This window comes from Macrobrachium rosenbergii, chromosome 27 (assembly GCF_040412425.1).
Source record: "Macrobrachium rosenbergii isolate ZJJX-2024 chromosome 27, ASM4041242v1, whole genome shotgun sequence".
NCBI lineage: Eukaryota > Metazoa > Arthropoda > Malacostraca > Decapoda > Palaemonidae > Macrobrachium > Macrobrachium rosenbergii.
In genome coordinates, this window is record NC_089767.1 from 16930729 (window position 1) to 16947076 (window position 16348).

The 16348-nt window shown below is 36.5% G+C and overlaps 1 protein-coding gene across 3 annotated transcripts in view; it reads right to left on the bottom strand.

Annotated features, from left to right (window-relative positions):
* Nucleotides 1-12119, bottom strand: part of LOC136853446 (oxaloacetate decarboxylase, mitochondrial-like) — a 31110-nt gene extending 18991 nt beyond the window's left edge. Inside the window, exons 1-2 of one of the 3 annotated variants that reach the window (XM_067129035.1) lie at nucleotides 11403-12119; nucleotides 5445-5544 (exon numbers count right to left, since the gene is read on the bottom strand). In XM_067129035.1, the coding sequence (XP_066985136.1) occupies nucleotides 5445-5544; nucleotides 11403-11473 (171 nt within the window). In that variant the 5' untranslated portion in view covers nucleotides 11474-12119. Of the gene's footprint in view, nucleotides 1-5444; nucleotides 5545-10433; nucleotides 10550-11402 lie in introns of those variants that run through there. The other 2 variants (XM_067129037.1, XM_067129036.1) reach the window with 2 other exon arrangements.
* Between the last annotated feature and the right edge of the window lie 4229 nt (nucleotides 12120-16348).

A 16348-nucleotide genomic window follows, 5' to 3' on the forward strand; every position in this document is an offset into this window, starting at 1 on the left:
TATACCATGTGACATAAGCCAGAAGAGGGGCTAAAACTGATTAGATTGTCTGTACCAGTACAATGAGTGGAGTGAGAGTTAAGGCATGAACACCTGCATGTCAAGATCATATGAGAACATTGGATTTATGACGACCATGATGGATAATAATTACTGTATTATGAGATGAGTCAAGAAAAAGACAGGTAGAAGTGTGAGAAGGTGGACTGGCACTTTCAACACATTGTACACTCCACTAAATATACACATGAATTGTGGATGTACAGGACTGCTGTGGTCAGAGGCCAAACTTGTGCATCTAACCAGTGAGAGCAAAGTTGTCCTCTTTGGACAGAAGCATAATTCCCACTGATTGCTTCTCTTAGCCAGAGGGTCATTATATCCTTTAAAAATAGGAAATGAAGAAGATTAAGTAGAGAAGGCAATGACAGTGTAGCTTTACAGGCTTACTGATATGGATGTACAGTATCTTGGGAGCCTCACTGACGAAGAGACAACTCTTCATCCTGATTTCCAAGTCTAAAAAGGATATGATGGTGAATTAGTTCGGGGGTACTGTCCAGATACTTCTGCAACTGTGGCTTTATGATTGAATATAAAGAAAATTAGAGAATCTATTAAACACTAGTTTCTGGTATCAGAGATTAACTAATAATACATGAAATTGATTGATGCATATAACAGTAAAAAATACTATGAGGTAGCCATTCTAATAACATTTCCTTGCAATGATGTTTTCTTGAAAGATTCAGAGGGCTTCACAAGGCTATAGAGAAACATACAAAAAACTCATTAAGTTGGTAAGAGGAAGCTCATTCCAAGTATTACCTGGAGTCATCATTTTTCAAAAGTTTTAGAGTGAGCTTCATGAGGCTATAGAAAAACATGATAATATTTAGCAAATGCAAATATGACCTGACATTAGCTATCTGCACAAACTATGGCTACATCCAGGCCATATTAGGAACCATGATTCTTTTCACCTTGGAACAAGTGCATCTTTGCTTTACTCAGTCAACCTCACGCCTTTGATACAATGTTCTTCTTCACAGACAGAAGTTATTCTGAGTCTACTGTCCAGTTAAGATAATTTTCTCTTGGGCACATGGCAATGATGACTTCTCACACCAATGGAATGTCATAAGTTTTAGTCTCCCAGTGCCATGTTGATAAAAATCAGGCTATCTCACCTGCTCTCTTCATGCTTTGTCCACCTGATGACCCTTAAAATTAATAATACAGTGTATAAATGGAACTGAAATAATTCTATAGGACTTCAATTAGATCCTCTCTCAACATCACATCCATTACAGTCATATCTGCAGAGGGGGATATCAGAAATACATTAAAGAGGGATGAATAAATTTGTTTGTATCTAGCATTTCCCAACGTTTTGTGAGAGAGAGAGAGAGAGAGAGAGAGAGAGAGAGAGAGAGAGAGAGAGAGAGAGAGAGAGAGAGAGAGAGAGAGAGAGAGAGAGTGTAATTGTCGTTGTGAGTGGTTCGGTTGTTGGAGTTCGTTTACGGGCGCTGTCTGTCTGTCTGTCGGGAGTTTTTCGGTTTTGGGAAGTCTTGGGCAGTTGAGGTCCAACCTTGAAAGTGAACGGGAGTTCGGCTGGTTTTTTTGTTTTGGATACCGGTACTGATATTGATGGTGCATGTGTCTCTTTTTTCCGTTCGTTGTTGGTGGAGGGTTTGTTTGCAATTTTGTTTTGTGGTTTTGTGTGCTGTGATTGGCGACCAGTGGACCTTTACCCATCTCCAGCAACCGAAGATCAGGGTGAGTGTTGTTTTGTTTGTGGGTTTAAATTCCGCCACATTATATTTGGCGCCCAACGTGGGGCTGTTGTATAATTGCTATTAGGATTGTTTGTGGTGGCTAGAGTGAGAGTAAGAGGTCAGGATGAGTGAGATAGAGAAACTGAGAGAGGAACTCCGGTGGCTAGGGAACTCCAGGGTAGGCTGGAGGAGGAGAATGGGAGGCTGAGGAGTGAGAATTTGGAGCTGAGGAGTCAGTTGGAGGAGATGGGGGAATGCTAAGGAGTGCAAAAGAAGAAATGAAAGGGGAGATGAAAGAGTCAGAAGAGAGAATGGAAGACAGGATGGTAGAGAGGAAGGATAAAAAGTTGGAGGGAATGATGAAAAGCGTGGAAGAAATGGTGAAAGGTATGTTCAAGGGTGTTTTTGGAGAAGGGGCTGTTGGAGGCAGGTCCTCTGGAACGTGTGAAGGGGCAAGAGAGAAAGAAAAGGAGGAAGAAGTGAATGGAAGCGTGAGTGATGAAAGTGATGGGGAAATAGGAAGTAAGAAACGAGAGAATGGAAGGCAGGGTAAGGAAAAGGGGAATGAAAAGCAAGGGAAGGAACAGAGGGAAAGTAAGGATAAGTCAAGGGAAGAAAAAGGGAAGAAGGGAAAAGGAAAGGAAACTGGTAAGAAGGGCAAGGAAGTAGGAAAGGCAGGAAAGAAGGGAGAGGGTGAAGGCAGTAGTGATAGTGAGGTGGATGGAGGTGAGTGGATACAAGTGGATAAAAAGAGGGGGAAGAAGAGTGTAATGAGTAAGATGAATGTAAGTGAAGTGGACTCTTTGTATTCGGAAGAGGGTATGAAAGGACAGAGTGAAAGTAAGTGAAAGTGAGAAAGAAGTGAGAAAGGCTATGTATGTGAGGGAGGTACCCCAGTGTGAAAGGTATAATGAGTATGGAAGTAGGGATGTGCATGATTTCTTTAGGGAGTATGAAAGGTTTTGTCAGGATAAGTAAGAGAGTGTGGGCACGAGAGTTAGGAGAATATTTGACTGGGTTTTTGCTTGATATGTATAGGGTTATTATGAGTGTGGGAGATGTTGAGTATGACAAGGTGAAAGCTAGACTAGTTGAGCAAGCGAGGTGTATGAAAGCGAGTGTTAAGTATAAGAGGAAGAATGAATTTGATGAGGCAAGAATGAAAGCTGGGGAAACCTTGTCACTGTATGCTTGTAGGCTGGAGACGTTGGCAAGGAAGAAGTTTGGGGATGATGGGATAGATGAATGTAAGGAGTTAGTACGGAAGTTGTTAGGGACAATGCCAGATGGAGTTAGAGAATTTGTGAACTTGAAGGAAGGAGAAGAAAAGATGGACGAATGAAAGGTTGACTTGGGGAGAAATTTTGAAATTGTAGAAGATTATGAGCTTGACAGGGTTATAAAAGAGAGCAGAAGTGTAAGTGTAAGGGCTGGGGTAGATGAGAGAGTGCCAGAGTTTGGAAGCTTTAGGATGCAGTGTTGAGGAGCCCAATGAGAATGGCCGATAGTGTAATAGATAGGAGTGTAAGAGCAAGTAATGTAGAGGTGCCAGTGAGGATGAATGGTGGGTTTGTAAGGAACAACGGGTTGGACGGGTTAGGGATAGTAGTGTACAAAGGGAAGGTCGATGAGTGGAAGTCGAGCGAAGTGTTTTAGATGTGGAAAGGAAGGACATACAAAGAATGAGTGTAGGTGGGCTTTAGGAGCGTGTTTGGTGTGGGCAATCGGGACATTTGGTAAGGGAGTGTCTGAAAGATAGGGGTTAAATGCTACAGGTGCGGACAGGTGGGTCATATTGCTAATGGTTGTAGGAGTACCCGAGTGAATGTAATATGTGGCAACTGTGGTAAGAATGGGCATTATGCGAGAATGTGTTCAGAACCGAGAGAGCGAAGTGTGTCGAATGTGGAATGGAAGGGCATGTATCAAGTGTATGTACACGAAAGAGGGTGACTGTGACAGCGAATGGGAAACTGAGTGTGAAGGGGGTTCAAATGGGTGGATCCTCCAGGATGCAAGTGGTGCGTGTGATGCATGTACGTGAGGGGTTGTTGCATGAGGATCAGCAATTTGTTTTGATAGAGTATGGTAGGAAACGTAAGAAAGGGAAGAACGTAAGTGAACGGAGTGGTCGTAAGTTGTGTGATAGGGGTGTGAGTGCCAAAGTGGAAATGAGTGATAAAGCGTGTAATACGGATGAATGGGATGGTATGGATAGAACGTATAGCATATGCGGGTTTGATATAACTGAGTTGACTGAACATGTAGGGGTTAGTGAACGGTTGGAGGTGAGCGAAAGTGTAAGAGTAAGAGAGCGTAGCAGTAATATACGAGTGATTGAAAGCATGAATGAATCGTTGCAAGAATTGGAAAGGTCAATGAGCGAATGGGATGGGTTAGTTGAAGAATTGGGGGTGGTATTTGGGAACGAGTTAGAGGGTATAGATGAGATTGTAGATGAAATTGAGAGTGGTAATAGTGAAGAGGATAGCGTGAATCTGAGAGAGAATGGAGGAGAAGATGTGAATTTGAATGTTGCTAGAAGAGAGAATGATTCTGAGAGAATGATTACGTGCCCGCGAACGCGATCTAGAGGACCTGCTAGTGAGCATCCGTGGGTGTTGCGTAAGGCGATTTGAATGCAGTGTGAAAGGTGTTGGTTGGGAAATGCTAAAAGGGGGGAGAATTATAGAGGGATGAATAAATTTGTTTGTATCTAGCATTTCCCAACGTTTTGTGAGAGAGAGAGAGAGAGAGAGAGAGAGAGAGAGAGAGAGAGAGAGAGAGAGAGAGAGAGAGAGAGAGAGAGAGAGAGAGTGTAATTGTCGTTGTGAGTGGTTCGGTTGTTGGAGTTCGTTTACGGCGCTGTCTGTCTGTCTGTCTGTCGGGAGTTTTTCGGTTTTGGGGAAGTCTTGGGCAGTTGAGGTCCAACCTTGAAAGTGAACAGGGAGTTCGTCTGGTTTTTTTTTGTTTTGGATACCGGTACTGATATTGATGGTGCATGTGTCTCTTTTTTTTCGTTCGTTGTTGGTGGAGGGTTTGTTTGCAATTTTGTTTTGTGGTTTTGTGTGCTGTGATTGGCGACCGTGGACCTTTACCCATCTTCAGCAACCGAAGATCAGGGTGAGTGTTGTTTTGTTTGTGGGTTTAAATTCTGCCACAACATAAGAGGTCCTTTTCTGGAATTGTATAGCCAGTTCTCCAGCACATTAAATTTACATGCATTCAAACCAATGGCAACATAGATCTATTAAGAAAATAAAGACAAAAAAATGCATAAAAATCCTCTAATGAAAAGACATACAGGATATACTATATATTAATTTCAATTTATACATGTCAATACATTTACAACATACTAACATTACAAAGAAGGCGAAAAAAAAAAAAAACTAAGGTTTAATGCTGTTATGGCATTATGCCATCACTGATATTAGAAACTGGTTATCGATAGGAAAATTGCCAGTTTTGAGGGTCTAAGTAAGTCTGAGGCTGGCAGAATTTTGAGAGCCAAATAACAATGAATGAACATGTGTCACAATTCCTTGCCAAAGAGAAAATTACTGTATATACAGTATAAAACCTATATGGAACACACAAAGTTATGAACAACACCAACACCAACTTAAAACCTTAGTGGCACCGTGCGTAGTGCAGTTCTCATACCTGTATGGGTCCAGTGCCAACTTCTAAATAGGAAGATGGAGGTTTCATAAACAGAAGTGGTTTGGTAGGAACTTGATTTCCAAGTTCTGCACAGTGATCTCTGCCAAAAGAATAACTTCATTACAATGGGAACTGTAAGGTAAACAAATTGTAGGATATGCATAAAAACATTCTTGTCAAACAAAATACCCCTTATACTTTCACTGGAAAATGATTTGGATGATACCAAATTATCTACTAAAGAGTGTATTTATAAATATCCAGTTTTAGTATACTGTACTCCAACCCCCTAACATTTGAGCTTATTAATCTGTCTACAAAAACAATTCTTGAGTCATACATACAAAATAAATGCATCCATCAGACACTTGAGCAACAAACAAAATAATAAACGGCTGAACAAAATGAAGATGGCAGAGTTGATAAAATACTTAAAATGACATACAGTACTGTATTTTGACATTTAGCCCTGAATAATAATTCTGCTATAACCAAATATATTCTGAAATTAAGCAATGAAACCAAGGAAAAGGTTAGGCTACTCTCTTTCCATGACAGCTCAGCATACATTCCTAAGACAACTTAAACTATTCATGACACAACTTTGACAGTGCCAAACTTTAAGATACAGTAATGAAAAGTTAACAGAAAAACACCTTGAATTATACAAATAGGCTTTTCAAAACTACAACATACACTGTTTCATTATTCTACCATTTCCAGGAATGAGCTGATCCATGTATATATAGATCAGCCTTGTTGAGATATCTCCTCAAGATTTTTTTTTTCAAAACACAGAGAGCAATAACCACTGAGAAAGCAAGTGGTAAAAACATCTTTCCCACAGATTTCAATGCTGATGCATTCACTAAATTTCAACATACTTATGCTGTCAATCATACAACAACAAGAAAAAAAGAACAAAAACAATAATAATAATAACAACAGCACTACAGTGTTGCTATGTTCTATGAGTGTCACTTCATAGTGCGTGTATTTGTTTCATCAAATTTTATCTAAATTAGTTAATCTTTTACTTCTGTGTTTCTTTTTCTGTAATGGGCTACATTCCTATTGCGGTCCCTGGACTTGCAACACTCTTCTTTTCCAACTAGTGTTACAGCTTTGCTAATAATAATATAATAATATAATAATAATAATAATAATAATAATAATAATAATAATAATAATAATAATGGAAGACTTGCTTTTACTACCAGTCACCCAGATATTAGGACATCTTACACTGGAGAGTTACAAGCTTAATTACTGAAGCAAATGTCCCATCCCCTTGTCTGTTACAGTTATTATAGGTATTATACAGTAGCTTAACAAACCAGTGAGTCATGGTTTTAGACCCTCATAAGTCTAGCCCAAGGGATTTGTTTATATATGAAATTTGAAAAGAGAATCAAAATGAAGTTGAAATTCAATAGTTATATAAGCGGGAAGAGAAAAGCGATAATGGATGAGTTAAAAGGAGAAAACATGCATCTGGACAAGAAAAAGTTGTGATGAAGAACCTTAAACACCGCTCATGTATAAAAGAAACATTGTGCATGTGGCCACCCCATCCAAAGCATCTCCCGCAACCACTCCTAAAATCTATTGATAGTGTGTGTGAATCCATTATAATAGCTGCTTTCTTTCCTCTCACTGAGATGTAATGCTAAAAAAAAAAATCTAGTATCTTGATCATGTCTCCTGAAAAAATATATGGTCCTTTGCCTATGGCTATCAATAACTTTCTTCATACAGTTTTCTCTTAATCTATTCTTGCTTTCCTAATGAAAATACTACTCTTGTTCTCATTTCTCAGCTAACTCTATTCTGAGCAATTTTGCCCTTTTTTTTATCCTACTACTCCAGCCCACTCTGATTCTTTGCATTCACAATATTCCCAACTCCAGGGTCTGCAGGGTTCTGGCATGCTTCAAGATTAGCAAGATATCTGTCACTGATTGCACTCCTCAAAAATACTTCAAGATACTTATGAATGAACTGGCTGCTGTTAATGATAAACATATAAGTGAAAAATGTGATGAAGTTTCTTCAGTGCAACTGAGTTTTCTGTACAGCGTATAATGCTGTATGAAACTCTCTGCCATGGCCCATGAAACTCACAGCCAAAGCCCATGAAACTTTCAGCCATGGCCCGGTGGTGGCCTGTGTTGTTGGCTCCTATAGCGGTGCCAGACGCACGATCACGGCTAACTATAACCTTGCATCAACTTTGAAGTCCATTTTTTTTGTATCTAAGGCGATCCTTAACTTCTTGGAGATAGGCCTTAGTTTGGGATGTGATTGCTGCCTGTAGTCAGAACACTACCCATTAAACCTTCAGAGATTTTTGTTTTTCTATTACATAACTAGCTACTGCCCTCAAACAATTGAAATTTATGCTTAAGCACCCTGATGATTTTAGACTTCAGCCATTTTTCACAAAGTATATTCGGTTTAACAATGGCTGCCTTGTATGTATAATGCTGGTGGAGGTCATAAGAAGTGGTGTCTTTTACTCAGATAGGCTACATGAAGACTTAAGAGGTCTATTGATCTGGAAGAAATCCATTTCAACTGACGAATGCCTCTTCTCCACAAAACAAATTTAGTTGACTAATTAGCCCACTGGGATTTTGATCAGTAGAAATGTGAGCGTAGTTGTGTACTTAACCCTTAAGGGACGGATTGATCCTCAGTGTGAAGTAAAACAGGTTTGGGGAGGTGGACGGATTGAGCTTCAGAGTGAAGCAGAATTACGCACAACTGTTATGGTAATAATGATTCGAAACAAAGGTGGCAATACTTTTATATGCTATAAATTCACTAATGGCAACTTTTATACAGACGTGAGAGTTAGGCCAGTATCAGTAATGCTTGTGACTTCAAGGGGAAAAGTACTGCATCTCTCTCTCTCACATGAGTCTTTTTGTAAATTTGCTTGTAAATATAAGAAGAGGTTGCTGTTGTTTTTAGTTTTTGTGCTTTACGATAGTATGTTGGTTGTAAATGTAATTTTACAAAGAAAATTGCAAAGAAATATTAGAAAAAGCATGTAAAAGTAAAAAAAAAAGTTACCGATTCTTCCTTCTCGTAAATTTACGTGAATATTTTACAACAAATATGACAAAAATTTGTTACTGCTTTTATTTCTTATCTGTTTTGATATTGTATGAGCAGTAATAATAATTTTACAAAATACAATAAATTTATTTATTAGAAAAACATATATAAGTTGGTAAAATTTACGACTGTCTTGTAAATGAGGCCCCACAAGGGGTTGTAAATAGTCATTTTCAACTTCTAAAAAAGGTAGGGAAAATTTTTATAATTTTTTATTTGGTTATTTTTCGTTAGACTCCAGCCACCTTCTACATTAAAATTTATATTTTTCTTGAATAAAAGACATAAAAACTACAAACTTCTTCTCTATGCATTATCTTCGCAAATGATTAATAACAGAGAAAAAAAATACTAAACTTACATAAGTTGCGAGTTTTTCTAAGTCCATTGTTTATGTTTTCACTGTAAGATGGGTAGCTCTTGTTACGTTCGTATGTTTGTTTTCACTCCTGATAAATGCGCATTGTGACAATTTTCGCCTACATGCGCAATGACTCCACCCACTAAACAAGATTCTTCAATTAGAATACAGTACCTGTAGTAAAAGCATTACTATTGGCACCTGCTTTTTGCTGGACTTCAGTTGGTGTGTTTACGACGACAACCCGTTTGCGCATGCGTTCCCTCAGTTGTTCCTTATCTGTGCTGACCTACTGGAGTTGAATTCTGAATCGTCCAATCAGAATTCAGATATTTTTATACAGCACTTTTCTTTTTCGTGTTTCCAAGGATGTCGTTGGAAAAAGCCGTTCAGACTGAAAACCAAGTTAGTGTAGTCATGGCTTCCAATTGTGACTGTTGTGCTGTAACTGAATATGAGACTATTAGCCGGTTTTTTAAGAAAAATGACGAATCTGTACAATTTTTCCGAGATCACGGCGCTCTTCCAAAGAAGGTGAAGTGTCCCAAGTGTGGCAAGGAATGTGTTCTACGTTCACCCTGGTGGTGTTGCTGAAACATCAGACTCCGAGTAGTAAGGTAAGGAAACAAAATCTAGTCTAGAAGTGTCATTTTTTAATGCATTGACTAATTGCTAATGTCCTGTGACCCCTGTGGCGCCACAAGCAGCCCACAATATTACTGCTTGCCATATATACGTGCCTCAAGCGACAATCTTTAAAAAATGCAAATAAAGCGCGAAAATGCTGTTTTGCCGCGCGGTACTCGAGACTACCCATTCCTTTTGCATACATATAGAGTAAGGGGGCAAACTATACATTTGCGTGAGATATCATCATCAGAGCACAACTAAACAACAAAAAAACTATCAGAAAATTTGGTTTTCCATGCAAAAACGGCTGGCTGGAGTCTTCCGAAAAATTACCTTTTATTTATACTGTGCGAATGTACGTGTCATTCTCTATCCTTTCATGTGATTTTTTTTTTTTATTTTACCGACCTCAAAGTTTCCCCGGTCTGGGGTGCTGCACATTGATAAATTATGCCGTCCCTTAATGGTTAATGCTAAAGGGGGATATGAGGGGACTCTCTTGTCAGTTAGGACCCAGTGTGCATGGTTAGGTTTGGGTGAATGAGGAGGGTTCAGAGGGAACAAAGAGGAGGGTTCAGAGGGAACAAACACTGGCCCCCCTCAACCAGGTAGGACACAGCGACCCAAATTACAAATATTAGGTTACGGATATGATGCATCACTATTTATCTCTAAGTCAGGTCAGGTGGGGATCCATGAAGGGCTAAAGCTCCTAGTCTGAGAGGACCTGGAGCCCTAACTTAGATTAGGCCGGGAAAGGTAAGGTTCAGATGCATCCCTGTAATTGGCACTGCAACATCTTGTCATTTATAGCCTAAGCTAATGTGCTTTGTAAATGATAGTGAATATAGACACAAACAAATGCTTAGGCCTACCTTACAGTATAGTCACTGCACTTTCTGTTATTCATTCTGGTGCAGTTCACTTGCTTTTCATCCACCACCCCTTGCTGTGCAAACTAAAAAGAAAATTTATTTTCCCAAAGGGGTCCTATCATTATTGTTTCATACTTAGGAAAACACAAACACAGTTAGGAATCCTAAAGTTTAGGGGTCCAAATTCACTACATTATGTAAAGTCAAGATCAGCACAAAGATTTATCGAGTATTTATTGAATCACGGAAAACTATGAAAAAATGAGAAGCTTATCGGCACACAGGAGCAGAGACTGTAAAAAAACAGAGTGAACGAAGGGGGAACATAAATAAATGAAAACATGTCTTACAGGATGCAGACCTACAGAATTTTGAGAAAATCGTAAACCTTTGCTTCTGTAGGGAGATAAACTGCTAATTTTTTCAGATTTGTCAATAAACTCCTAATTTTTTCAGATTTGTCAAAAAGTGGCTGCTGAAGAGCGAGAGTCTGTGCCAGGTTCCTACCTGGTTCCTAAGTGATCACTCCACAAACACAGTTGCGGCCACACACTACACTAAACTATTCGCATGAAGTGCAGAGCTTTATTCTCTTGTTTTTTTACAATCTCTGCAATTTTTCATTTGGGGTTATTGTTAATGAGCTATGGCGCATCCTTTGGATAAACAAATATCCCGAAAACCTGAACAAACACACACAAGGGAGCTGTGAATTTGGACCCTTAAACTGTTGGATTACCCCTTGACCTAACCTAACCTTGGTGGTGGAGGAGGGTCATCACCCTAGCCTGGACCACCCCCGTAATTCTTGACCCCTTATTCTGAATTATTGGTACAATAATTACCCAATCAACCAATATTCAATGGCGTGGGTCATCAATTATGAGCAAATTTAAAGAAAATATCCATTACAGGTTATATTATTAAGTTTGTGTAACCTAAGCCGAGGAGGCCGGCTACAAAACCTACCTGTAATTCCTCCCGACAGCTATTATATTTCTTCCCCAGTGGACGAATTTAGCAAAATTCTGGCCAGACATTTTAACTGATTGATGTCTATAACGTAGAATAAACCACAAAACTAGTGGAAAACAGCAGCACCGGCAGTAACCTTAGTTTGTTTTGAAATTGGACTTTGAACGATCAGCTGTTATCTGTTCCATATCTTTCCTTAACCTTGAAGTAATACTCACGAAGTTTATTTTTACGCCGTAGAACAGGAATTTCTCCGTAATACCTTATTATAACTTATTTTATATAGCACCTTAACTAAAATCAATTTCAAAGGTTACAATATTAAAGTTAAACTGAGTATTATAAGCATGCGATAATGTCCTCCCATAGAATCGGACACACCAAACGCTACACCGGCATTCGAATTCGATTAAGTTTATTTGGTTTATTTCGTTCTGTTTTTTGCAAAGATGAAAAACGACATTTATAATAGGCACTATAAATATGATAATGATGCACTGGTTCCATGTTTTTTTATATATCATAAACGAAGAATGATAGTATACACAATTTTTCAGCTCTACATTGTGAATCATTACATCGGAACACATTCAACGCGTGGGACCAAGTTATGTATCGTAAATGTCGAAGTTATTGTTGTACAGTAGATTAGGCCAGCATAGGAGTGGCCTAATCTAAAATTTTGTGCACTTTTGTGTATGTATTCTAACGAAACTGATGTGGTCAGTATTGAAAGAGCGAGAATTAAAGTGCTGTTGTCTTTATTTAATTTCCCGTTAATCTTATCTCTAAAGATAATTTGAGGCTACAGGAAAGCAATTTCACCTAATTATATTAATAACTTGTGAATAATTAAAAAAAAACTACAAATGGTACCCTTCTGCCTTCCACCAACAAAGCTCTCTCACCATGTCTATGCTTTCTTAAAGCTACTATATACAGGAATTTATTTCCATTGTAACCACTTTGATCAATAACCTACCAGTTATAATTGACCGTTAAGTACGGAGAGTCATCCCTCCTGTGCCCCTCCCCCCAACAACAAAACTCTCCTAAAAAGAAAGAAAAAAATGAGAGAGAGAGTTAACTCAAAATGACCAGAATAGATGCTGGGAATAAAGGGAATGCAAGATGTCATTACAAAAGAAAGCAAACAGACTTAAATATTTCTGGTTACTTACTTAAGGCAAGTGAAACTGGAATAATTGCCGGCAAAGGCGATTCAACTGTAATTTGGGGAATAATTTAAACGACCATGCTGCTATTTGCCGTCGCCTCAAACCACCACACACTCTCAAGAACATGGTTTCACGGTTTAAAAGGAAATATTGACACGTAATTGGAAAAGATAAAACGGTAAAGAAAAGGTTTGTTAGATTTTGTATCGCTACACTTAGGTGAAAGAGCAAGTTGATAACTAATAGTGAGAAGAGGAATAGCTGGAGGTATATCTCATAATTATTTGTTTATAGCAAAAGTTAGGACAGATTAAAATTCAAGCTGAAGAGAAAATGGGAAAAAATATAGATGTATGAGTAATTGAGATAAGTGAGCATGATAAGAAGCAGTAAGGAGAGCATATATAACTAGAAACTGGATTTAAAGAGCTAGAGCCAAGGGAGTAGAAGTGAAACGCGTAGAGTGTAAAATTCCAGGATGGTAATATCAAGTCAGCAGCAAGTAGGCCTATTTGTGGTAGGTAAGCAGTGGGAATAAAAACATTGAGCTGTGGAAGGAGGTAATGTCATATTGAGTATGATATTTACCTTTACGAGAAAAGTGACATTCCGAAACAGTACAATTAAATCAACAGGCAACTTGGCGGGTAAAGAAAATTTAATTGGGATAAACTTATGCGCGTTAAGAAAATCTCCTTCAAAATACATATAAAGATTGTTACCAAAAATAAATAACTCCCATAATATTCTTTTGTATGTCTGCATGGACATGCTTATAAATACTTGTACAGTTAATTTAAAGTGCGAGCTGACTTGTCAGTAACTGCTTTTTGACAGATAACATGCTTTGTACTTCATCTACTAGCTCTGGCTTGTTTACTGTCATCTGTTTTTATGTGTTTTTACTGTAATATTTCTTCTTTTATTTACGTTTGTTCTTTAGACCAGTGCATCCGAAAGAGGGAAAGGAATGTTCCCTAGTGAAAGCTAATAAAATCTGTTCCATTGCCTGATGTTTTTACAGGGCTTCCTTTCCTATTTATGAATGTGCGTTTGAATATATATATATATATATATATATATATATATATATATATATATATATATATATATATATATATATATATATTTAGCCTTGATTAAACAAAGAAATGCAATGAATCTCTCAAGAGGCGCCTGGGATTCAGATATTAAAGATAAAATCTTCCTCCAACCAGCGATTAAGAAGATTAAAGAGAAATTGTCAACTGGGGTGTTTTAACGGCTGACCTATGGATCTTCTGGTATAGATACCGCTTTTCTGTAACTTTTTCTCATTCACTATTTGCCTGGGGAGAGACAATTTGGTCTATGAAATATAGCCTTTATTTTCCCCATTTTGGCGTTTCTACAGGCTCCCTTATATTTGATATAAACAAATATATACATATATAATTATTAATTTATTTCATATATATATATATATATATATATATATATATATATATATATATATATATATATATATATATATATATATATATATATATACTGTACATGCATTCAAACACACATATAGAAATATGAAAGGAAATTTTACTAAAAACTTCAGGTAACGGAAATGATTATATATATATATATATATATATATATATATATATATATATATATATATATATATATATATTTTATGTATATATATATATATATATATATATATATATATATATATATATATACACACATATATACTTCTTACCCTTAAACTGTTAGGGACTTTTCGATACAATATATATATATATATATATATATATATATATATATATATATATTTAGACATATATATTATATAGAAAATTCCTTAGCAATTTAAGAGTAAGATTATGAACAACGAACTAGAAGAAAGTCTGCAATGTATTCTGTCAGATATATACATACATATATATATATATATGTATATATATATATATATATATATATATATATATATATATATATATATATATATATATATATATATATATATATATATATATATCCTAGGCAAATGTGAAGAGATGACGACCCTGTCCTTCTTAGGAAGTAACTATAATGACACCGGAAAACGGGAGAACAACAAAAATTAGAAATAAAACTAGTTCAGTAGAGAAACGAGAATGCTCTAACGTGCAGGCCTACCGGGAAGGTCGACTTGGAAATCACTTGTTATCAGTGAATGGAGTTAATCGATCATCACAAATACACGGATGACCTAGATATGTATATGTGGTTTGACAAGTTAGGCTTACAGGACTGTGTAAAAGAAATGGGGAAAATGATAATATGGAACGCAGCACTGGTAATAAAGAAAACGAATGCAGAATGAATGGCAAAGAAAGGAGAAAATATTAAATAAAAATTAAACAATAACACAAAAAGAGCAGTAAAATTAAAATGAAGAGAGGACAGGAAAAAGCTACTAGTATTAGGACCAGGAAATGAGGATTTGTTCACAAAAACTAACGCAGGGAGTGTATATGAGGTTAGAACAATTTAAGGGGTTAGAACAATTTAAAGTTCCTCACTGGACGGATCGACATCGCATTCGGCTAGCACTGCTGGGCCCGCGTTCGACTCCCCGACCGGCCAATGAAGAATTAGAGGAATTTATTCCTGGTGATAGAAATTCATTTCTCGCTATAATATGGTTCGGATTCGACAATAAGCTGTAGGCCCCGTTGCTAGGTAACCAATTGGTTCTTAGCCACGTAAAATAAATGTAATCCTTCGGGCCAGCCCTAGGAGAGCTGTTAATCAGCTCAGAGGTCTGGTTAAACTAAGCTATACTTACTTTTAGAATAATTTAAGTGAAAGACACAGTATGAAATGAATGCGACCAATTGTCACTTGCGTGGTAGTGCTGATGAGATCAGAATGATAAAGAAAATACAGTGACTGCTAAACTTTGGGAATTTCTAAAGGCGAATATCAGATGTTATAATAATAATAATATTATAATCTAATTGAAGTCGGTAGCAAGGAAGCAATTATAGTTAAATAAAGATGGCGAATCTGGAGAAGTAAATATGTCTAAAGCGCTAAATAACTAATGGAATTTTCCACCTTATCTAAGGTCCTCTGGAACTGTCAATTATTTTGCAGGTGAAAAGGAGATACATTTCAGCGTTTACGCATATATATATATATATATATATATATATATATATATATATATATATATATATATATATATATATATATATATATATATATATATATATATATATATATATATATATATAAATATATATATACATATATATAAATAAAATATAATAACATATATATATATATATTTATATATATATATATAAATATATATATATATATATATATATAAATATTATAAATACATATATATATTTATATAATACACTTCAAGTATCCAGTTAATTTTTTTTAAACAAAACTGGAGAATAACATGCACGATATAATTATCGACCTTTGAAAGAGGAAATTATTAACCAGCTGAAAGAATAACAGGTATTCTGCTTTGCGTAATCATGAATATCAAATAAGGGTTATTAAATACATATGCTTATAATGTATATAATGCCATTTCAAGAGAAGCAGTTAATAGTTGAACAATAAAAAATACTATGATTCCACAAAATGGCGGAGTAAAATTATCCCAGCCAGAAGAAAGAGTGAGCAGGTTGGTTCATTTGGTAAATGCATATTTTTATTATTATTACTACATTATTATTATTATTCAAAAGATGAAACCTATTCATATGAAACAAG